At 45.0% G+C, this 23,511-nt stretch overlaps 1 protein-coding gene across 2 annotated transcripts in view; it reads left to right on the top strand.

Annotated features, from left to right (window-relative positions):
- SDK2 (sidekick cell adhesion molecule 2) overlaps positions 1 to 23,511 on the top strand; it is a 406,671-nt gene that overhangs the window by 328,606 nt on the left and 54,554 nt on the right. For both annotated transcript variants that reach the window (XM_069953635.1, XM_069953634.1), the window contains exons 5-12: positions 307 to 440; positions 3,407 to 3,518; positions 3,988 to 4,178; positions 4,888 to 4,971; positions 6,941 to 7,135; positions 7,656 to 7,772; positions 15,661 to 15,828; positions 21,507 to 21,609. In XM_069953635.1, the coding sequence (XP_069809736.1) occupies positions 307 to 440; positions 3,407 to 3,518; positions 3,988 to 4,178; positions 4,888 to 4,971; positions 6,941 to 7,135; positions 7,656 to 7,772; positions 15,661 to 15,828; positions 21,507 to 21,609 (1,104 nt within the window). The remainder of the gene's footprint in view (positions 1 to 306; positions 441 to 3,406; positions 3,519 to 3,987; positions 4,179 to 4,887; positions 4,972 to 6,940; positions 7,136 to 7,655; positions 7,773 to 15,660; positions 15,829 to 21,506; positions 21,610 to 23,511) is intronic.

Genomic DNA, 23,511 nt, shown 5'->3' with positions numbered 1-23,511 from the left:
CGGGCCGGCTGCGGGCGGATCATTGCTATGTGGGTGGGGCAATGATCCTAATGGTCTTACCGGACTGTGGAACTAACTAATAACTGCACCAGAACAGCTCTGTGGATGAAGGTAAAAGACATACTATGAGACATACCTTCCTCCTCGGCGTCTTCTGTGCAGTAGGGACAGATCAGGAGCTTAGATTTGTCTCACCTGCTGATAGTTCCCCTTTAACCAGTCAATCCTTCTTGGTTGTGGACTTATTCATCTGGTTCTCAGCTCTTTTATATGATCATTGTGTTTTTTTGTTTTCTCCCTATGTAGTGCTATCACCAAAGACAACACACTGGTGATCCTGTCCAGCGTGGCCCCCGATTCTGGGCGATACTACGTGCAGGCCGTCAATGACAAGAACGGTGACAACAAGACCGGCCAGCCCATCGCACTGACCGTTCTAAGTAAGTTATGGTCTTTGTCTTGCAATAGTCACATTGTAACACACCGTAACTCAGCACCTTCACCGTCATGTAACTAAGAGGCGAATATTCTGTGTGCAGTCGCTGCCCCCAAAGTCTCGGAAAGAAGCAAAGCGAGTTACTGAAGGCGGATAGAAAAGATGCTCATCCAGCTGTGGACCCTCAGTAATAATACAGCGTATGACATCCATGGTGCATTGCAGGCTGGAGCTGAGATTGTCACCAAGACCATAAACTTACACAGGCATGGGTATAACTATAGGGGCGCAAAGGAAGCAATGATACTGGAGTTTGTGTGCCACTTAAAGGGGTACTCCGGCAATTTTGTTTTTTACTTTCAAATCAACTGTCAGCAAGTTATATCGATTTGTAATGGACTTCTATTTAAAAATCTCCAGTCTTCCAGTACTTTCCAGCTGCTGTATGTCCTGCATTAAAGGGATTATCCAGTGCTACAAAAAAAATGGCCGCTTTCTTTCAGACTACACAACTTTTGTCTCCAGTTCAGGTGCGGTTTGCAATTAAGCTCCATTCACGTGAATGGAACTGAGCAGCAAAACCCCGCCCAAGCTGGAGACAAGTTGAGGGCTGTCTCTGGAAGAAAGTGGCCAGGTTTTTGTAGTGCTGGATAACACCTTTAAGTGGTGTATTCTCTCCAGTCTGACACAGTGCTCTCTGCTGCCACCTCTGTCCATGTCAGGAACTGTTCAGAGCAGGAGAGGTTTTCTAGGTGTATTTGCTGCTGCTCTGGACAGTTCCTGACATGGACAGAGGTGGCAGCAGAGAGCACTGTGTCAGACTGGAGAGAATACACCACATCCTGCAGGACATACAGCAGCTGATAAGTAATGAAAGACTGGAGATTTTTAAATAGAAGTAAAATCCAAATCTGTATAACTTTCTGACACCAGTTGAAAAAAATATATATTTTTCGTTGGAGTATGCTTTTAAAAAGACACCAGCAGAGATGAGCACAACTAGAGCATGCTTGTTCGGCATTTGATTAGCGGTGGCTGAAGAAGTTGGATGCAGCCCTAGGGAGTCCTGATGGATACAGCCTATGGTTGTATCCATGTTTTCCCGCTCTCCCTCAGGCGGCATCCAACTTCTTCAGCCACCGCTAATCACATGCAGAATTGCGCTCTTCTTGGCACCATTAACGCTTTGGCTGTGGTTGTTGACAGCTCCTCTGTCACCTCTCCAGATGTGCCGCAGGTTTCCCTCCAGAAAAAGTTAGAATCTCGTCACTTCGTCTAAGTGTGATCAGGACGTGCCGACACCGAACGTGCAGCTTCTAATATTAGTCTCAGCCTCCAGCCTGGAAGTCGTCACTCGCAGCTAAACTTCCATTAAAGTTGGTTGAATCTGTTTTATTACTCTGCGCCAGTTCCTGTTTTACTAACCAGTTAAAGAGATGAATTGAGGATGGAGGCTGAAGGTTCACGTTGTGCCTGGATTCATTGGAGGGATGGATGGTGGAGTCCGCGCTAATCTCCCCATCCTGGTACTGCCGACTCAGCAGGATACAAAGCACACGCCCGGGATTTACTGCAAATGAAACATGCCCGCTGTCCAGACAGGCGCTCGCCATACAGACCCCGGTGTCTCTTTTGCTGACGGGGGGAAAAAGCAGAGTTTTAAAGAAGCTACAAAAAAAAAAACCTCATTGTAGTCCCGGATTCTGTCAGCTGTATGGCGGGCCGGGAGCCAGGCGGCAGCAGAGAATAAGGGGACAATTGATTTCAATTATTAATAAAGTTCAGACCCGGCTAATAGATCGGCCCATTGCCTCCCAGTGGATGGAGAATAAGCTGCCATTCCCACTGATGAAAAGGGATTTGGTGTTTTCTCCAGTCACATCCAGAGCTGCATTCATAATTCTGCCGCATTCTTGTTAGCTCTCAGGTTGCATGGCCAAACTCCACCCTCAGGGCCGGCTCCAGGTCTTTGCGGGCCCTCGGGTGACAGAGCTTCAGTGGGCCCCTCATTCACCCACTATGCACAATCACGTGAGACACCACTAACATACACAAACACCTTAGGGCCCTATTACAAGGGATGATTATCGTGCAAAAAATCGTTATATCATTCAAATTTAAACGATAATCGCTCTGTGTAATTGCAGGCAACAATCAAAAAAATGTTCGTATGTTGATTTAGATCTGAACCTAAATAATCGTTAATCGTTCGCTGTAATTCCACAATCATTCGCTCAAGTTCCGCATTTGTTCGCTAATGGTTCAGTGTTATCGCACATTGCTCATTGTTTTGCTGGGATCAGAAGGAATGAACGATCATAGTAACGATCGTATCTAACAACCATCGTTCTGTGTAATATGGTGAACGATTTCAGGTTAACGATAAACAATTTGCGATCAATTATCGTTAGTCATTAATTGTTAAAAATCGCTCTGTGTAATAGGACCGTTACTGACACAAACACTTACTGACACACACACACACACACACATACTCACTGACACACAGCATTTACAGCTCAGTCCTTTCCCTCTTCCTCTCTGTCAGGCTGTTCTCCACACTGAAAGGTTGAGGACTTTCAGGTCATGTGATCAGGTCCTTCACCCTCTTCTCTCTCTGTGCAGGTCCTGTGTCTTCTGATGTTCAGCGTTCACTCTACACTACAGTGAGCGTGCTGAACATTAGAACACCAGGCCCCTCTCCCTCCCTGGGCCCCGACATTTGCCTGGGTAAGGCTTGTGCTGACGGCGGCCTTGGCCACGCTGGTGGCTCATTGTCTCTAGAGAGTGATCTCTGCTGCGATGCATTGTAGAAGGTGTAGTGTTGTAATATTTCTCAGGATAGTCGCGGTCTGCTGACAGCTTCAGGCTGATACAGAGTCCATCTCTATATAAAACACAATGCAGCACTGTTGTGAAGGTGAGATACGGGGGTATAACGCACTCTAATAGAATGTTCTGTTTGTCTAGATGTCGGCGGTCCGGCAGATCCCATCGCTCCGACTATCATCATCTCACCTCAGAACACCAGCGTAGTGACTGGCACCTCCGAGGTCACTATGGAGTGTGTGGCCAATGCCAGGTGAGTTACAGCGATTGTGAATAAGGCTGCTGCACATAGCAATTACATTAAAGGAGGACTCTGGAGAAAGGAATTGTTTCCAAGTCCTCTGGTGTCAGAAGTCATTTACAAATCTATATAACTTTCTATTTAAAAATCTCCAGTCTTCCAGTACTTATCAGCTGCTGTATGTCCTGCAGGAAGTGGTATATTCTGACATGGACAGAGGTGGCAGCAGAGAGCATTGTGTCAGACTGGAAAGAATACACCACTTCATGCAGGACATACAGTAGCTGATAAGTACTGGAAGAATGGAGATGGTATAATACAAGTTATTTACACATCTGTATAACTTCGATTTAAAAACATATTTTTTCCTCTGGAGTCCCCCTTTAAGGTTATATATAGTGAGCTTCACATTGGTTGACCCTTTGATTTTCTAACCTTCTCCTTTCCATTTGTTGTTGCATTTTGCTCCCCATTTCTTCAGGCCTCTTACCAAATTAAACATTGCATGGAAGAAGGACGGGGTGCCCATCTCCATCGGAGTGAGCGAGTTTGGTCGCAGGCTGACTATCCTGAACCCCACACTGAGTGATGCTGGTTATTACTCTTGTGAAGCCACCTTACGTAGCAGCAGCGTCCCTGCCGTCACCGCCGGAGCCTACCTGACTGTGCTTGGTAAGAGGAAGGAGCCTAAGCTGTCCATACACATAGGAAAGCGGACCAGACTCAGACAATTAGGTCTTCTGATAACCCCATTCCCATAAGGAGGATCAAGCAAATAACCCCTTCCCTCATCAGTCTGTAACTGTACGTCCTGATGCGGGAGGAGGAGGTTTAGAGTGGGAACCCTGCTTTAAATCGCTGCAATCGTGACTGCTATCTGTAGCTCGGGACCACGGCTATTAGTGGGCTCCGTCTGATCGCCGCTCCCGCTAATTATACATTTAAATGCAGCAGTCAAAACTGACAGCTGCATTTAAATGTACTATATTCCCTTTTCCCTGGCGTCTAGTGGGGGGATATCCCCTTTGCGATACGATCGCGAAGGGGAGAGCCCTTCTCCTTACTTGGCCGGGGCTCAGCGTCGCACTGACGCTGATCCCAGCTCGGCAATCGATTAATCTTGTCTGCTGCAGACCCGACTAATACAGCAATGATCTAATCGATCTTTGCTGTATTAAGTATACAGCAGTGATCTCTATGATAGATCACTGCAGTAATAATAAAAGTCCCCCAGGGGGATCACTGCAGTATGTATGTATCTCTATGGGAGATCAGTGCAGTAATACTGAGAATGGCGCCCTCTATCCTCCTTATAAACGTGCTGGTAATTTGTTGTAATTTGGTAATAATTGTGTTAAATGCTTCGTATTTCTTCTTCTAGAACCCCCTCAGTTTGTAAAGGAGCCAGAGAGACACATAACAGCCGAGATGGAGAAGGTGATTGACATCCCGTGCCAGGCTAAAGGTGAGTGTCAGGGAATTACATGGATAGCCGGACACTTCGATAGACCAGGGGGAAGGGTTATCACTGTATACAGGAGACAGGCAGATTCCTATGTCCGGGTGACAACTCTAATTAACAGGAATGAGGGCAGCATGAGCTAGTGACAGAAATACTGGACAGATGGGTGCATTAATTACATCATTACACTTAGCCGTTCTCCTAATATGCAGGAGAATAGGATTATTGTCACACCCCTCCCCCCCCCCCCCCCCCCCCCATCCTCCAGCTGCTGATTGATAGATGACTGTCTATACAGAGCATGGATAGATAACTGCCAATCAGCAGCTGGTGGGTGGAGATTTCTGCTTCTCATGAATATCCAGAACTACTGGGCTCATGCACATAATGGAGAGGACTACTTTGTCCATGTTATTGAGGGAGAAATCTCTGGATCAGCTGCACAGAACAATGTAAGTGATACATCATTATGTTTAGCTTCTCTGTCACTGGTTTATGGTACCCTTATATAGGACACCATATAACTACGGACAGAGTCTCTTTAAGGTTGTAATGGCAACCTCCCATGTTTAACTAAGGATAAATAAGTTAGATGGGGGTCCGAGTAGTACAACCATTTCGTCAGCTTAAAGCGGGAACTCTGGTGATTTTTTGTTTCTTTCCAATCAACTGGTGTCAGGTTATACAGATTTGTAATTTACTTCTATTAAAAAATCTCCACTCTTCCATTACTTATCAGCTGCTGTATGTCCTGCAGGAAGTGGTGTATTTTTTTCAGTCTGATACAGTGCTCTCTGCTGCAGGATATGCAGCAGCTGATAAGTACTGAAGACTGGAGATTTATAAATATTAGTAAATTACAAATCTATATAACTTTCTGACACCAAGGTATTCCGCTTAAACATAAATTTTCATATGTTCCTGCCCATGGTAAGACTAACAATTCCTTCCATACTTGTTATTGTCTATTCAGTCTCCTTCCCACAGTTCTCAGCTGCTGCTTTCTGCTGAAGACACAAATATCTGTGTGTGAGCTTTTGTCTTTGTCTCCCCCTCCTTCCTTCTAAGGCAGCTGATGTAAACCAGTCCTTATCTGCAACTTTGTGGAGCGTTAATCACAGTGAGTTCATCAGCAACTTAACCTCAGAATAACCCCCCAGCATTACAAAGAAGCTACAATGTTGCAGATAAAGCCAGCCAGGGAATTGTTTACATCAGCTGTCTCAGAAGGGAGGGGGGAGGTGGGGGAGACAGAGAAAAAAGCTCACACACACAGATTTGTGTTTTCAGCAGAAAGCAACAGCTGAGAACTGGGGGAAGGAGACTGAATAGATAATAACAAGTATGGAAGGAATTGTTAGTCTCACCATGGGCAGCAACATATCAAAAGTTATATTTGAGTGGAATACCCCTTTAAGTAAAGAAACCCATTTAACATAATGGCATTGGCGTGGAGAGCCGCTAGAGTATATGCACTGTAATAAATAACCAATAGGCATGCAGCATATGCGGGATGTCAGCCCCCTGAGGCGGTGGTCTTGGTGACTGTCTCAGACCTCGGAGTCCATTACCGTCGGTCCTCAGCGATGGCGGTGGCAATGTATGCGCACTTGTCAGTAATAATCTCTTCCGCTGCAATTAGGCCTGTGCTGTATATATAATTACTACCAGAAAAGGGCACTGCCGCCCCGGAGCCTGTGCAAAAAGCAATGACTCCAACATTGGCGGGATGGGGAGATGATTTAATATGCTCTGTTATGTTAAGTACCCAGGAGACGCCACTTCTACGATACTGTGTGGATTTTCCTGTCCTCTGGCTTTCCTCCCCCCCCCCCCCCCCCTCCCGTCTCGCTGACTTTCTAGTTCTCGCAGTTTTATAATTACTCTTCACTCACTCAATTGTCTCTCTTTGCCTTTTTTTTTTTTTTTTTTACAACACTTTGATTACTTCTATTCTTCTTGCGCACCGCAGGTGTACCCCAGCCGTCTATTTCCTGGTACAAGGACGCCGCGCTGATTGACGGGCGCCGGGACACCAGGTTTCGTATCGTAAGCGCAGGAAGCTTGCGGATCAGCGGGCTGATGCCTGAGGACACAGGAATGTTCCAGTGCTTTGCCCGAAACAGTGCCGGGGAGGTACAGACCTCTACTTACCTGGCCGTTACTAGTAAGTACCCAGCAAATTATATATATATATATATATATATATATATATATATATATATATATATATAGTCCTGCATGTGCCAATCTGGTTGGTGAAGCCAAGGTGCAACGATACTATAACTCAGCACCCCATATACCATCCTTGACCAGAGATAATATAACTCTTAGGTAGCATGTATACTTAAAGGGGAACTCTGGCAAAAGAAATCCTTGAAATCGGCTGGTGTCAGAAACGTATACAGATTTGTAATTTCCTTCTGTTAAAAAATCTCCAGTCTTCCAGTATTTATCTGATGCTGTATGTCCCGCAAGAAGTGGTGTATTCTCTCCAGTCTGACACAGTGATCTGTGCTGCCACCTCTGTCCATATTTGCACTGGATGGCCAGATCTTTCTAATTATACACATACTAAACACTATTAGAGGTAGTGCTTGCAGGGGTCTCCCCATCTTCCCTCTCCTCTTACGTTTGCAGTGAACCCATATAGTAACCAGACTAATATAACTCACTTTTGTTTAAAGGTATCGCCCCCAACATCACCAAGGGTCCCCTGGACAGTACAGTGATCGATGGCACCGCCCTGGTACTGCAGTGTGAGACCTCCGGAGCCCCCCGGCCTGCTATTACCTGGCAGAAAGGTAACACTTTAAAGTCTTATTATAGTGTACCTCTACTGTTAAACATGCCTGGGATTGTTATATAAAGGGGTTGTTTACTAAACAGTTTTTTTCTTTCAAATCAACTGGTCTCAGCAAGTGCCAGAGATTTCTAATTTACTTTCAGTACTTTTCAGCTGCTGTATGTCCTGCGGGAAGTGGTGTATTCTCTAGTTTGACACAGTGCTCTCTGCTGCCACCTCTGTCCATGTCAGGAACTGTCCAGAGCAGGGGAGGTTTTCTATGGGGATTTGCTGCTGCTCTGGATAGTTCCTGACATGGACAGAGGTGGCAGCAGAGAGCACTGTGTCAGACTGGAGAGAATACACCACTTTCTGCAGGACATACAGCAGCTGATAAGTACTGGAAGACAGGTTTTTTTTTCTAATAGACGTAAATTAGAAATCTCTAGCATTTTCTGACACCAGTTGATTTGAAAGAAAAAATTGTTTGGTGAACGACCCCCTTAACACTAATTTTAGAAAATCCATTGGGGAAGAATCTAAGTGCACAACAACTTGTGTGTGTGTGTGTGTATGTGTAATATATATATATATATATATATATATATATATATATATATAAGTATGCTGGGTTGTGTGTGTGTGTATATATATATATATATTTACATATATAAGTATGCTGGGTTGTGTGTGTGTGTATAGATAGATCTATCTATCTATTCAAAAAATTCCAACAGCACTTCCCAATATCTTCAAAAACGTGAAATATTTATTCAATCACATAAAAAAAAAAAAAAAGGCACCCACAAGACGTTTGAGCTTCAAGCTGTGCTGCTTGCAATACTTTTTGCATATCTATCTATCTATCTAATAATAATTATTAATAATAATAATAATAATAATAATATACCGCAACCAGAGCTAAAGCCATATTACCCAAAAAAGAGCCGGGAATGAAACTAACGCACAATCCTGAAGTGTCGGATCTCTTTGAGAGCAGAAGTTCTGTTACTAACTTTTCTCGGTTGTCAGAATATTTGCTATCTGCCAGTACGTTGTGCGTTATATAATCGCAGTTACATTACTGTACACCAGAAAGTGAAGACTCTTGTGCGTGGGCGCCGAGATGAGTTTTTTGTTGCTTTGTCTTTGATGCCAAAAATCCCGTCTCTGTGCCGAAGCTTTTAGGGGCTGCAAACAATCTGTCCGTCAGCAGGCTGCGAGCTCCATGAAGAGTTCCCCGTCTTGTGGAATAATTTGGCTTTGTGCTGTGGGATACGTGAAGCGTCCTCCTTGCCCCTCTCTGACTGGAGCTCCATGCGCAGTGATATGTGGCGGTATACAATGAGATGCAGAGCTCCTTGGCTCTCGTCTGTCTGTGTGTTGCTTATACAGAGAGCTTTCTCATCTCTCGCCTGTGTATGAATGATAAGCTGATCCTCAGTTCCCAGCCCGTGTATAAATCATATGCCGAGCCTCTCATCTCGCCCGCGCCAGTCCTCGAATAAAACCGGCGGCAGACAGGTTAATAAAGCCGAACTACCTTATAATATACGAGAGGGCTATATATGTCTGCAGCGTACAGTGTGTGCCGATGTATACCCAGTCACGGCCTCTTCGCCAGCAATGATCCGAGGCCTACTACTCCTTCTGCTGGTATGTATGAGAGCAGGCGGCGGTCAGGCCTGTAGAGATGTGTGCACTAATGGGAGCAGGCGAGGCGAAGGGTTAAACCTGGCCTTACATCTGTACGGTTTATGACCTGTAGGTGTTCCTTTAATGGAAGCCATGGAAACTGGAGGATCTTTAGTGCTTTCAATTTAGTAGAAGATTTAACCCTTCTGGGGAGACAGCTGACAGACACGGATCGGCACCCGTCCTCTGCATGTTGTGGCGGTCGCTCTCAGGACTGTAAAACATGGGTTTGCAATATATATATATATATATATATATATATATATATATATATATATATATATATATATATATATGTGTAAGGTGTGATGGAGCCGGGGGAAAATATACATAGTACAGAGGCAGCCTCTGCTCATCAAGAGTGGGGTCTAGCTTGGCTACTTATGACAAACATCTAACTATACAGGCGCCAGACAAACACTACACTATACACGCTGCAAACACTACACTATACACGCTACAAACACTACACTATACACGCTGCAAACACTACACTATACACGCTGCAGACACTACACTATACACGCTACAAACACTACACTATACACGCTGCAGACACTACACTATACACGCTACAGACACTACACTATATACGCTACAGACACTACACTATACACGCTGCAGAGACAAACACTACACTATACACGCTGCAAACACTACACTATACACGCTGCAGACACTACACTATATACACTGCAGACACTACACTATACACGCTGCAGAGACAAACACTACACTATACACGCTGCAGACACAAACACTACACTATGCAGTGTGTAGTGTAGTGTTTGTGTCTGCAGCGTGTATAGTGTTTGTGTCTGCAGCGTGTATAGTGTAGTGTCTGCAGCGTGTATAGTGTAGTGTTTGTGTCTGCAGTGTGTATAGTATAGTGTTTGTGTCTGCAGTGTGTATAGTATAGTGTTTGTGTCTGCAGTGTGTATAGTATAGTGTTTGTGTCTGCAGTGTGTATAGTATAGTGTTTGTGTCTGCAGCGTGTATAGTGTAGTGTCTGTGTCTGCAGCGTGTATAGTGTAGTGTCTGCAGCATGTATAGTGTACTGTCTGTCTGCAGCGTGTATAGTGTAGTGTCTGTGTCTGCAGTGTGTATAGTGTAGTGTACTGTCTGCAGCGTGTATAGTGTAGTGTCTGTGTCTGCAGTGTGTATAGTGTAGTGTCTGTGTCTGCAGTGTGTATAGTGTAGTGTCTGTGTCTGCAGCGTGTATAGTGTAGTGTACTGTCTGCAGCGTGTATAGTGTAGTGTCTGTGTCTGCAGCGTGTATAGTGTAGTGTCTGTGTCTGCAGTGTGTATAGTGTAGTGTCTGTGTCTGCAGTGTGTATAGTGTAGTGTCTGTGTCTGCAGCGTGTATAGTGTAGTGTACTGTCTGCAGCGTGTATAGTGTAGTGTCTGTGTCTGCAGCGTGTATAGTGTAGTGTCTGCAGCATGTATAGTGTAGTGTCTGTCTGCAGCGTGTATAGTGTAGTGTTTGTGTCTGCAGCGTGTTTAGTGTAGTGTTTGTCTGCAGTGTATAGACACAAACACTACACTACACACGCTGCAGACACAAACACTACACTATACACGCTGCAGACAGTACACTACACTATACACGCTGCAGACACTACACTATACACGCTGCAGACACAGACACTACACTATACACGCTGCAGACACAAATACTACACTATACACGCTGCAGACACAAACACTACACTATACACGCTGCAGACAGTACACTACACTATACACGCTGCAGACAGTACACTACACTATACACGCTGCAGACAGTATACTACACTATACACGCTACAGAGACAAACACTACACTATACACGCTACAGAGACAAACACTACACTATACACACTGCAGACACTACACTATACACGCTGCAGACACTACACTATACACGCTACAAACACTACACTATACACGCTGCAGACACAAATACTACACTATACACACTGCAGACACTATACACGCTTTATTTATATTATTACACCTTAATTCTACCTGGACAATTACTTATAATTAGATGACTCACAAATCACCAACAGGTTCTGTCCACTATAACCCAAACAACAACGCCTCTATATTACAATGTATACTCAAAAAAAAAAAAGCAAGGCTAGTTTCCCAATAAAATACTTTCTTTATTAAAATATAACAAACAAAAAATACATATAACAATAGAACAGACCAGAATAAAGTGGCAATGTGCACAGCAGCATATATATATTTATATGATTATCGTATCATTTCTCTGGGGAGCCATGTAATCACTTGTCATCATGCTTGCATCTAAATATTCCCCATACATACAGTAGCTGTAATCCCACATAGGATATACTTGGAACAGCCTGGTAACTAAAATGCATCTATAATGTATACCGCATCACAAACACTCACCCATATAGTTACTACAAAAGTGCCACTGCCACCAGATCCCGCTCAACGCACGTTTCGCATTTTATCGCTTCCGCAGGAGGACGTGTCCTATACGCTATACACACTTTAGACAAACACTACACTATACACGCTGCAGACACAAACACTACACTATACACACCCCAGATACAAACACTACACTATACACACCCCAGATACAAACACTACACTATACACAGTCCAGATACAAACACTACACTATACACACCCCAGATACAAACACTACACTATACACGCCGCAGACACAAACACTACACTATACACACCCCAGATACAAACACTACACTATACACACCCCAGATACAAACACTACACTATACACAGTCCAGATACAAACACTACACTATACACACCCCAGATACAAACACTACACTATACACAGTCCAGATACAAACACTACACTATACACACCCCAGATACAAACACTACACTATACACGCCGCAGACACAAACACTACACTATACACACCCCAGATACAAACACTACACTATACACAGTCCAGATACAAACACTACACTATACACAGTCCAGATACAAACACTACACTATACACAGTCCAGATACAAACACTACACTATATACACTTTAGACACAAACACTACACTATACACACTTTAGACACAAACACTACACTATACACACCCCAGATACAAACACTACACTATACACACCCCAGATACAAACACTACACTGTACACAGTCCAGATACAAACACTACACTATACACACTATACACTGTACATGCTCCAGACAAAAACAACAGTATACATGTGCCAAACAAACACTATAAATGCTCCAAACCAACACTACATTATACATGCGCCAGACACAAACACTACAGTATACACAATCCAGACAAACCGTACACTATACACACACCAGAGAAGATGTGCGCGATTTGTAACTGAACAGAATTGGAGTTTCTGGCATAATATATTACTATAATGCCGGGAGCTCCAAAACTGTTTAAATATTTGCGGCACTATACTGACACACTGTACTGACACAGCCACACAGCTATCACGAAGATTTAAACTGATTCGGCCAGGAAGTCCGTGAATCTGGTCCATAGTGCATCTTTTGTGCATGGACCACAATGGAGGATTGCCCACATCAAAGGATGGAAAGACAGCACTCGCTGTCCTTGTCTGTTACAGATGCAGCCTGTGGCGTAAGTCCCGATCACCAGTCAGTGATCCATCAATTGCACAGCACTGACAGGTGGGCAGGACTTCCAGCATGGGCAGTGGGACAGAAGAGGACAATGCGCCATGGGAGAGCTACAGCAATGGAGACGGCCCGATAATAGGGCAGTAAAAGCTAACGATGTCCATGCAGCCCTTGCCCCAATTCGGCCGAATTTCCCTCCATGTAATAGGGCCCTTAGAGTAGGCTACTCATTATAACCTGTAAATCTCCCACTTACCTCATCCGCAGACAGGTATAGCCTCAGAGGAGCCGCCACACTCCAGGTCACCCATCAGCCTGTCTCCTCAGCACCCCCAGTCATTAGCCGTATCACCATCACAACGTATTGCTTGGATAATTTTTCGCTCATCTTAGATTCATCCTAATCCAAGCGTGTGTGTATCATAGGGGACGTTCACATGAGCGTTATACACGCTGGTATGGAGGCTGAATATCAGTGTATAATTGTTTATTGCATTTAGGCCTTGTTCACATCTCACATTTTACAGGATCCTGTATACAGGGGCGTTGCTGAAGGTTCACGGGCCTGATGCAAACTCTTGGCCTGGGCTCTTACTTATGGACCTGTGGGGCCCCTGTTGTCTTATGTACCTGTGCGTCCCCCGAAGACTGTACGTACCTGTGCGGGCCCCGTAGTCTTGTGTGTCTGTGTGGCCCCCCTGTGGTGTTATATGTGATTGGTTGGAATTGGCCGGTTGGCTGCCCCCAATGGTCAGTAACCTCCGGGAGTGTTAAGGGGCACAGACCCATCCGGGTTGTTGGTACACGTGATACAGTAGTGCAAATCTTCACACACAATGTTTGTGCTGATACAGAGGTAACCAGTGCTTGTAGGAGTAGATGGTTCTTGTAGAGAGAAGAAAGAGGAGTTGCCAGAGGAACCCTGCCCAAAGTAGTGAATGTGCTCTGTCGGAACAGGTGTAGAGGTAGAAATAAGAAGATACTTGTACTCACGGATGCCAATAGTGGTAGTGAACCGCCTTATGCCCCCTAGTTGTGAGATACCCATCCTAGGTTGGTAATACGAGACCCAGTTGTCGGGTATCTGGGTATAGCAGACTTCAGAAGTTTCCTAGTTGCCCTGCACTGCGCAGTAGAATACGTAGACCTTGCACTTTGTCCTACTGGGGTCACTTCCTCTTGCTTCAGGAGACTGTTCTGCACTTTTTAGAGACAGGTTCCTGGCATGGGCAAGGGTTATTCCTAGGTGGCTTCTCTCCCCTAAGTTGAACTTGGCACTGCCTACTTGTCTTAGTTATCTTTGGTCCTTGCCAAAGCCAGGCCCTGGCTTAACTTCTGCAGAGACTAGTTTGGTTTGCTTCCTCTCACACTGAACACTAACCCCTCCTACAGGGGCTAAAACCGGTGGTGGGGCTGAGCAGGTGTGAGAAAGAGAAGACAAGAGATAGGTTAGAAGAGAACAAGCACCTCTTATTGGTCAGCATATAACACATGGTAAAAAAAACAATTAACCCTTGGTACTTCAGCTGTGCAGCAAGTTAGACTAAACACCTTGTGGGGAAAACACAGTACTACATCTCTCACTCTTGAGAACCTGAGGGAATTACTTACTAAGGTGCCGTAGACAGCACCAGTGGTGGGACACCTCAAATTTGTACCTGTGTGGCCCCTGTAGTCTTATGTACCCATGCACATCTGAGCAGTCCAGCTTAGAGAGGTGAGGGGGGTCTTTGTGGCCTTTGATTTATGACCCCCATAGCTTTTTTGTATTCTGAGAAGGTTGGTGCTTTCCAGATCCAGGTCAGTGAGAGGTGGGCCTTGTCCAATGGGTTTTAAGAAAGAATCATTCCAAGGTATTTGAGGGTGGTAAGAGTTATCGTGGTACAGTCCATGGTTGTTCTAGGGATAACTCTTCTTAGAGGGAGGTTTCAGGAGACAATGGCACCTGGATTTATGAGGTAAAAACTGATTATATTGGGTAAGGACAGGAGGAGCAGGAGCGTCCCCCGAAATATTACCAGGGGGTGATCAAAAATTGTTGGTATAGTTTACTTTCTCCACCGGCTGATGCTCGTGTGCAGCAATGTGTACTAGGTCCTGAAGGTGAAATGATCCATGAGGGTCCAGACCCATTAGACCAGGGTTGGGGAACCTTTGGCCCTCCAGCCATTGCAAAACTACAATTCCCATCATGCCTGGAGAGCCAAAACTAAAGCGTTGGCCATCCAGTCATGATGGGAATTGTAGTTTTGCAAGGATGGAGAGTTGAGGGTTCCCCATGCCTCCAGTAGACCATCTCCTCTTGTGCACCGCTGCTTTGGAGAGTGAGCAATGGGTAAACTCAGCACCTTCTCTGACCGGTAGCAGTCACCTCGAGATCAGTGGAAGCAAATTCACATGCAACTTGTGACCGTCCACCAAAGATGGAAGTCTCACTATGTCCTAACGCAACCCATTCCCTTCCATTGTGGGCGATGCTGCAACCGTACATAGAATAATATCCAAATATGAAAATATATCTACAGTATGTGAACCTGTGCTAAACCCTGTGATGTGTTACTCTGCTTCATATAAAAGCCTCTTCCTTCTTTCCCGCAGGTGAGAAGATCTTGGCCAGCGGGTCGGTACAGCTGGCGCGTTTTACCCTTCTGGAATCTGGCAGCCTTCTTGTCAGCCCGGCACACATATCGGACATGGGCACCTACACCTGCACCGCCACCAACTCCCGCGGAGCAGACGAGGCCTCGGCTGATGTCATTGTCTGGGGTAAGAGCCGCCGCCTATCGCCCTATGTAGGGGAAATAAATCCTCCGCCGAGCGGCAGCCGCTTCTTCCCCCTAACACGTATTGGTTTTTACTGTTCGCCTCTGTTTTAGCAGCCGTAGGAGTTGATGTTGTTTATTATAGTCATTAGGGATAAAAGGTTTTTCATGCAGCTTAGTTCACTTGCCGTTATGTTCTCCAGCTCTCTCAATATTTCAATTCCGCTTGGAGGTCACTCTATGAAGCGTTGAAAATGACACTTGGCTACACAATTGCTGGATATGTTTTATTGCTAAGAATACCTTTCCTAATGTTAAAGGATTTGAGACTCAGCAGAGCCCAGGGTGTAATGCCGCAACAAAGCCCGCTCCCCCAAAGGGGCCACTGTGGATGTAGCAGAGCCGAACGGGCCGTTCGCAGGGCTGATAATGACTGGCATTATCGTAAGGGTTAGTTATACGTGATAAACTTCTCTGTGTACTTGGGAGATCATTTATGCATGAGCCGTCTATTACATCAGTGATGAATGACACTATATACACTGGGAGAAAGTCTTCCGACCAGGCCCAGCTCTAATATATTTCATTAAGATGATGTAAGTACAAGCTCTAAATGGTATAGAAGGAAGATTGCAAGAGTCTAATATGGATTAGACATTGACAGGGTAGTCACCTATAGGTGGCACTAGAGAGTGTTTTTCCTTATAGGTGAGAGTTAAAAGGGGTAGTTAACAAATTATATATATTATTATATTATATCTCCGGACTTCCAGTACTTATCAGCTGCTGTATGTCCTGCAGGAAGTGGTGTATTCTCTCCAGTCTGACACAAAGCTCTCTGCTGCCACCTCTGTCCATGTCAGGAACTGTCCAGAGCAGTAGAGGATTTCTATGGGGATTTGCTGCTGCTCTGGACAGTTCCTGACATGGACTGAGGTGGCAGCAGAGAGCACTGTGTCAGACTGGAAAAAATACACTGCCACAGGACATGCAGCAGCTGATAAGTACTCAGCTGCCGAGATTAGAACGCTTCAGATGAGGCGCTCACCATTTAATAAATAAAAAACGTTTACATAGGTGGCGCTGTAGCAGTAACACAATTTTAGTTGGAAAATTAAGAGGCAACCTCCTGGGCATCTTTGAAAGCCTCAATTTATGCAGCTCACAAGATCACCAGATCTTACCCAATGTGACCTCTGGTTATTAGGGGGGTCTACAACAATATCAGATCTGGATGGCAATTGTCAGCATGTAGCTAGTGAACCTTACTGCATTCAAGAGAGTGTTGTTGAAAACCAAGGGGGACCTATTGAACATTTCTGTACCTACAGCGCCACCTATTAGTGACAGTTTGTACAATTTTTTTAAATTTATTAAATGGAAAACGCAATATCTGAAGAGCCTGTTTTAAAATTTTCGTCTCCTTTAGAACAGCACAGCGCCCCCCAGAGGTGGGTAAGGTTAATTTACCCTGTATTACATGGACAATCAGTCATCTGAATGTATTCTGCAGGGAGCCACGACTCCCACATTAAAGGAGTTACACTCCACTCCAGATCTTAGGTAAAGTCGGGTGCAGGTCGCACCAGGTGTCGAATATAAAAAAAAATATTTATTAAAATTAAAGGAGTGGCTTGCTAGAAGATAGACCCTTTAAGGGAGCAGCATGGGGACTATAGGGGTCCTGGGTTCAAATCCAACCATGGAAGTTCTATATTCTTAGTTTTTTCCAGGTTTTCTCCCAATACTGATAGGTGAATTTGGAATTAGGATAGTGAGTCCCAGCAGGGGGTGATGCTATCTGTGTACAGCGCTCAGGAATAGATCAGTGCTATATGAGTGAGTGAATGAAATAAATAATCCATTAAAGTGCTGCAATCTCTCCTCACACGCCGGGCTGGGGCTATAAATAATGGAGCGCCTCAAGGTAAGCGGCACTGGAGATAATGCAGCGGCTTTACCTCCACCGTCCTACAGGAAACCACAGACATACCACAACCTGCTTTCAGAACCACCACATCGGCTCTGCTACATCCACACTCTGTACATGAACATGAGAACAAATACAGCTCTTCAGTACATAGCAGCCACCTATTCCAGAGCGCTGTACACATCCCGCCTTCTATGTCCCCCGGTGGAGCTTACAATACACATATACTGAGGCCAATGTTCTAGTAAACCAGTTACCTGCATATATACCCCATAAATGTATTCAGGCCAATATTCTGCCACAAAGCAATATATAGAAGTCACCGGAGCCTTCTCCCAATAAAATACGGATTTCCCAGGGCAGCAGATTTACCGCGGCTTATAACTTTATATTGGCCATAAAGGGGTTAAATAAAGTATAAAAAATAAACACTAGATTATTGCAGTATATAGAGAGATGATGCCATGGGTTGCCTGACTTCAGTCAGTTACTGAACATTAGACGCCACTTGGCCTCCGTCCTTATGGAGTAAGGGGATGGGGGAACCTGCAAAACTACAATTCCCATTGTGCCTGGACAGCCAACGCTAAGCCTCCCCTGTCCCTGGGGTTGTGTATAGTATTACAACTAGTCTCCATTCACTTCAATGGAACTGAGCTGCAATACCACACACTAACTGAGGACAGTGGTGGTGCTGTTTCTGCAAGAAAAGAACAGTTTTTTCTAAACGTGGATAACACCCTCAGGTGTAGGTTTTGAAGCTTGCCTCCATTGAAGTAAATGGAGACTAGTTGTAATACCACACACAACCTGAGAGCCTGGAACAAAGCAGCCTGACTACATTGGAGCCAATAAAGTGAATGGGGCCACGACCAGTACCTGGCAATTAAGGAGTCACGTATGGTGAAACCCTAATGTAAATGCCCACTTGCATGCAGAATCACTGAGGCCTCGCCCACCGGAGGGAACAGACGAGTTTCACGGCTTGGGGATCATGTTCTCTTCCAAACCTGACAGGAACGCCTGCAGTCAGTGAATCTAATCTAACCTACTTATAGCTTCCTAGTGGGCACCGGGTGCTGAGAATGAAGATATGTCCCTTACCTTCATCCTCATGGCTGTTCTTGCGCTCAGTAAGCTGTTAGGAGCACTGGGGGGTGTGACTACCATAGCATCGCCCCACCGCCAGCTGGCCTCTTCCATTGATAATCATTGGGAGGATTAGTGCGCCCCCCTTCAAATGATTATCTGGAGGGGTCGGCCTGGAGTGGGGCTACACCCCCGTCCGGTCCACTTCCTCTAATGACTACCAATGGAGGGGCTGGCCTGGAGTAGGGTGCTCGGAGGAGAGGTAGCCCCCCCCCCCCCCCCCAGTGCCCCTAATGGCTTACTGGGCACAACTAACAGCGCAGGAACGTGGCTGTGGATAAAGGTAAGAGACATACCTTCATCCTCAGCACCTGGTGCCCACTAGGGGGCAATCAGCAGGTTAGATCTGTGTAATCTTCCCTTTTAAATGATGATGTTCATGATTTTTTAAGGGGTGACTATTTTTTTCTCCGGTGAGCTTAGGTCGTGTTATAGTCTATGGAGGCCACTGTCCAGGCTCCAGGCAGATGCACAGACCCTGGCATCTATAATCCTGTGCATTAGCCCATAGACCATATTTGTGGACCTCAGGGTATGTTCTCAATCTGTGATTACATTCGGCACATGGGGACACCATGACAGATGGGCATACAGTGCGGGATGGAGCCGAGGTGGACAACAACTCCAAGCATCAACCATGCGTCTTACGTGCAGATTTCAGGACATGTTTACAGCAGTTTTTCCACTTTTTGTTGCAAAGGGTAAAATCCACAGTATAGATTTCTACCAGGATTTCCTTCCGCCATATCTGGATGAGATTTGTTCTAATATCATCTATTATGTTGCTACTATATCACGCTGCGGATTGTCTTCCACCTTTGGAGTTGATCGTACTCGGGGACTCTGCAGCCTTCTCTTGATCCCCTGAGATTTGGGGCTAAATGAAGTCTTTGCAGGGTGATACGTTGCCTTGTATGAGGTTGTTGAGGAGATACACAGTCATGGAGCCTTCGCTGACAGCACAGACCTGGTGGATACTCCTTTTATCTTCCAGGAAGTGGGATTAAATGAGATGCTGGGAAGCTGCTCCTCGGGCTTTGTGCTTTGCTCTCAGCCCCTTTGTCTTCTCTTTGCCTTTCACAATCATGATCCTTCAGCTGATCGCTCCGCATTGTCTACAATGACAGGAGTGAAATTAGCTTGTCCTGTGACTTTATCTTCTGTGTAACACCGGAGACCGCGGGGAGTTAGAGGACCATCAAACCTGTCTTCTCAGCTCCACTCCAAAAGACCACGTTGAGATGTCATACAGCGGTCTGTCAAGTCACTTGTTAACCTTGCAATGTCGGAAAAATAGAAACGCGTTGAGCGTAAAGACATTGAATTTACATTACATTGTGGACGACTCTTGTACAAAGTCATTTATAAAATGGAGAACCTGCTGAAGAAGTCTCCAGAAATGAGAAGGGGGGGCAGATGGAGTCTATTTAATCATGTACACAGTATAGAGGTATGGCCAGATCATGGGGTTACAGAGACAGTATAGAGAGACTGCCAGCATCTTTGTGACTCCCCCCACCCCCGATGGAGATCCAGATGGAGATCAGGTTTGGGCCTTCAGTACTTCCATCCATTTACATAGTTCAGTGTATTATTGATGCCGAAATATACCAAAGTATTTTTGAAGCTGAAATATCTATGCGTATAGGAGGTTATGACAGAAAACAGAGAGGTCAGGAGGGACATGAGAGATAAAGTAGGGGGTACATGTCATTTTAAAACTGTATAGACGGGATTTGGGAATTATGGTTTTGACCAAGGTAACCACTAGACTTGAGCAAAGGTTCGTCCGAACCAGAGCATGCAACATTTCATTAGCGGTGGCTGCTAAAGTTGGATGCAGTATTTGAGAGTCCTGAAAAACAAGGATATGGCCTATGGTTGTATTCATGATTTCCAGGACTTCCTAGGGCTGCGTCCAACCTCAGCAGCCACCGCTTATCAAATGTTGCACGCTTGAGTTCGGATGACCCTTACCCTACTCAAAGTTTACTCTACTCTAGTAGCCACTCTTTGGAAATATCCACTTTGGAAAAAAAGAATGAAAAATTTCCCACTAAAATAGATTGGTTGTGGATTTCCATCATCATCAGAATCCATGCCTTAGGCTAGAATTCAGAGGTCATGGCTATAACCTCTGCTCATAGTCCCCCCACCGGCGTAAGAGACGAAGGTGAAGCAAACATCAAAATAAAACCCGCTTCTGATGTTGGTTAAGGTTCATCAGGATTGTGCTAACCTGAGCAGTGTCCCCCACTGTGAGGGCCCACAGCGGTCAGATAGGCAGGGATACCTGCCCCCCCTCTGGGTTATAACACTAAGTGAGCAGACGTCTTACATAGAGTAAAGCCAAGTGCCCCGGCTATGTGTTATGGATCCAAGTATTGACCTTAGTAAAGGGCTTGTGTTATCTCGGCCAAGTTTTCCTGACTCCCCGTTGGGACAAGGTAAGGAAAATTTTACATTAGCGGAATCTAATATGTATAAAGCCAACTTCACTATAAAATGCTCCTAGAAGATCACAGACAATAGTATTAAAAAATAATACACAGGAACGCAGACCGGCACAAAGAGAATACCGTAATTTATTTGTGTCTCAACAGCTCGAACCCGCATCACCAATCCTCCGACGGACCAGAATGTTATCAAGGGGACAAAGGCGTCAATGTCGTGCAGCGTGTCACATGACCCCAGCGTTGCCATCAGGTAAGATGCAGTCTTCATATGGGAGAGATGCGCTTTATAACATATATACATAACCTTGCTTGTAAGGTATAGGGTCAACCATAGAAACCATCTAAGTAAATGACCAAGACTTCTTTAAAGTTCCACCATTACTACTTACAGCCCAAAGGTTAGAATTGTAGTAAAGAATACCGGCACTCACCTAAATCATTTGATGTTTATTTAGTATACCGACGATGGGGAACCTTCCTTTTGCCCTCCAGCTGTTGCAGATCTACAATTCCTACCATGCCTGGATAGCCAGAGGGTCGAATGTTCCCCATCCTTGATGTATACTATGCCTTGTTGACACTTTTTCCTCTGTTTATCCTTCAATCTTTAAAGGCCGTGTTCAGACACAGTAGTTTAAGCTGTTTTTATGGGCTCAAAAACATCCCCAAAAAACTGCCTTTTTTTACTTTGCGTTCCATTAACTCAATGGAAAAACCCAAGAGCTAAATTTTGTGGCCCTAAAAGTGCAAGTTTTTTATGCCATTTACAGCCTAAAAACGGCTTGTTTGCAATCTGCATAATAGCGTATGCTATGAAAAGCCATTCAAAAGAATCTGCAAATGAAAATGGACCAAAAGACAAAAGGAAAAAAAAAAAGAAAAGGTTGAAATTTTTTAATAGCCCCAGCTTTCTCCCCACCACAGAGCACAGAGCAGAATCCTCCGGACTCGGCGTGCTGGCCTTCTGCATACTACACTAATCCCTTAGTCTCTTTTGTTATAATTGAGCGTAATACTGGGGTCATGGACCCCTGCCCCGGGCCCGAGCTCCGGAGGACCCAGACCTAATTACCACAATCTTATTTCTCTCTTTACTTCACCCATAAGTAATGAGGGGAAATTAAACATTCCTAATTGGTTCTTGACAGCAGGGGGGGGAGAGCGGGGGGAGCAGGAGCCCACCGTGAACTCCGTGAAAAATTTAATAGGAGTTAAAAAATTAATCTTACTTAACTTCATCCGCAGTGAATATTTTATCGGGTGATATTAATTCTCCCTTCCACAGCATATGTATCATTTCAAGCAGAAACTTCACTCCGTGCATTTTGGGGCACTGGTGGGGGCTGGGCACAGTGGGGACCCGTCAGGTTGGTAAATCAACTCATTTATCACTGGATTCATCTTAAAGGGGAAATCCAACAAAAATTTATTTTCTGACGCATCATACAGTGGCATCAGAAAATTACTTTCATGTCTCGTCCTGACGCGGGACTTGCCCAGCTGAATCAAGGGACGTGACCATTGTTTTCTTATGAATGCCCAGATCTCTCTGCCTGGTTAGGAAAGATCTCTCGCTCCAGAATAATTGCTAACAATGTATAATTTTTTGCATTTGTTATCCAATTGCAATAGTCAATGCTTTCAGGATAGCACCTTCTGCAAGGAACAGGGACACCTGTCTTTGAGGAGTGTCTGTACTCCCTTGGTTACTATCCATGGCACCCTGTTGGCCGAGGACAGCGTAGCACCCAGTCCAGTAAATCTATTGACAGTAAGCTACCGATCCTAAAGCACCACTGGCTTACTGTTCATTAAGTGTGGGAGGGGATTGCTGTCGGCAGGACCCCCTACACTGTTTGCATAGGGTGGCATAGAGTCTATTGTGTAAGTGATTGGAAATGTGTATGCATCACTGTACACAGCTCTATGTAAACTGCATGGGGGCAGAGCGCTGCAAGGGCTGTACTACACAGGATGATTATCATTCAAAAAATTGTTAGATCGTTTGGACTTAAACGATAATCGTTTTGTGTAATAGCAGGCAACGATTAAACGACCAACGAGTAATCATTGATCGTTTGATAGAATCTTGACCTATTTTAATCGGCAAGTGTTCACAAAAATTGTGTGGTGTAATAGCACGTTGTTCGGT

Source organism: Dendropsophus ebraccatus, chromosome 14 (genome assembly GCF_027789765.1).
Source record: "Dendropsophus ebraccatus isolate aDenEbr1 chromosome 14, aDenEbr1.pat, whole genome shotgun sequence".
In the NCBI taxonomy this organism is placed as follows: domain Eukaryota; kingdom Metazoa; phylum Chordata; class Amphibia; order Anura; family Hylidae; genus Dendropsophus; species Dendropsophus ebraccatus.
Note: the sequence above shows the minus strand (reverse complement) of the source record. Positions and strands in the feature narration are given on the sequence as shown.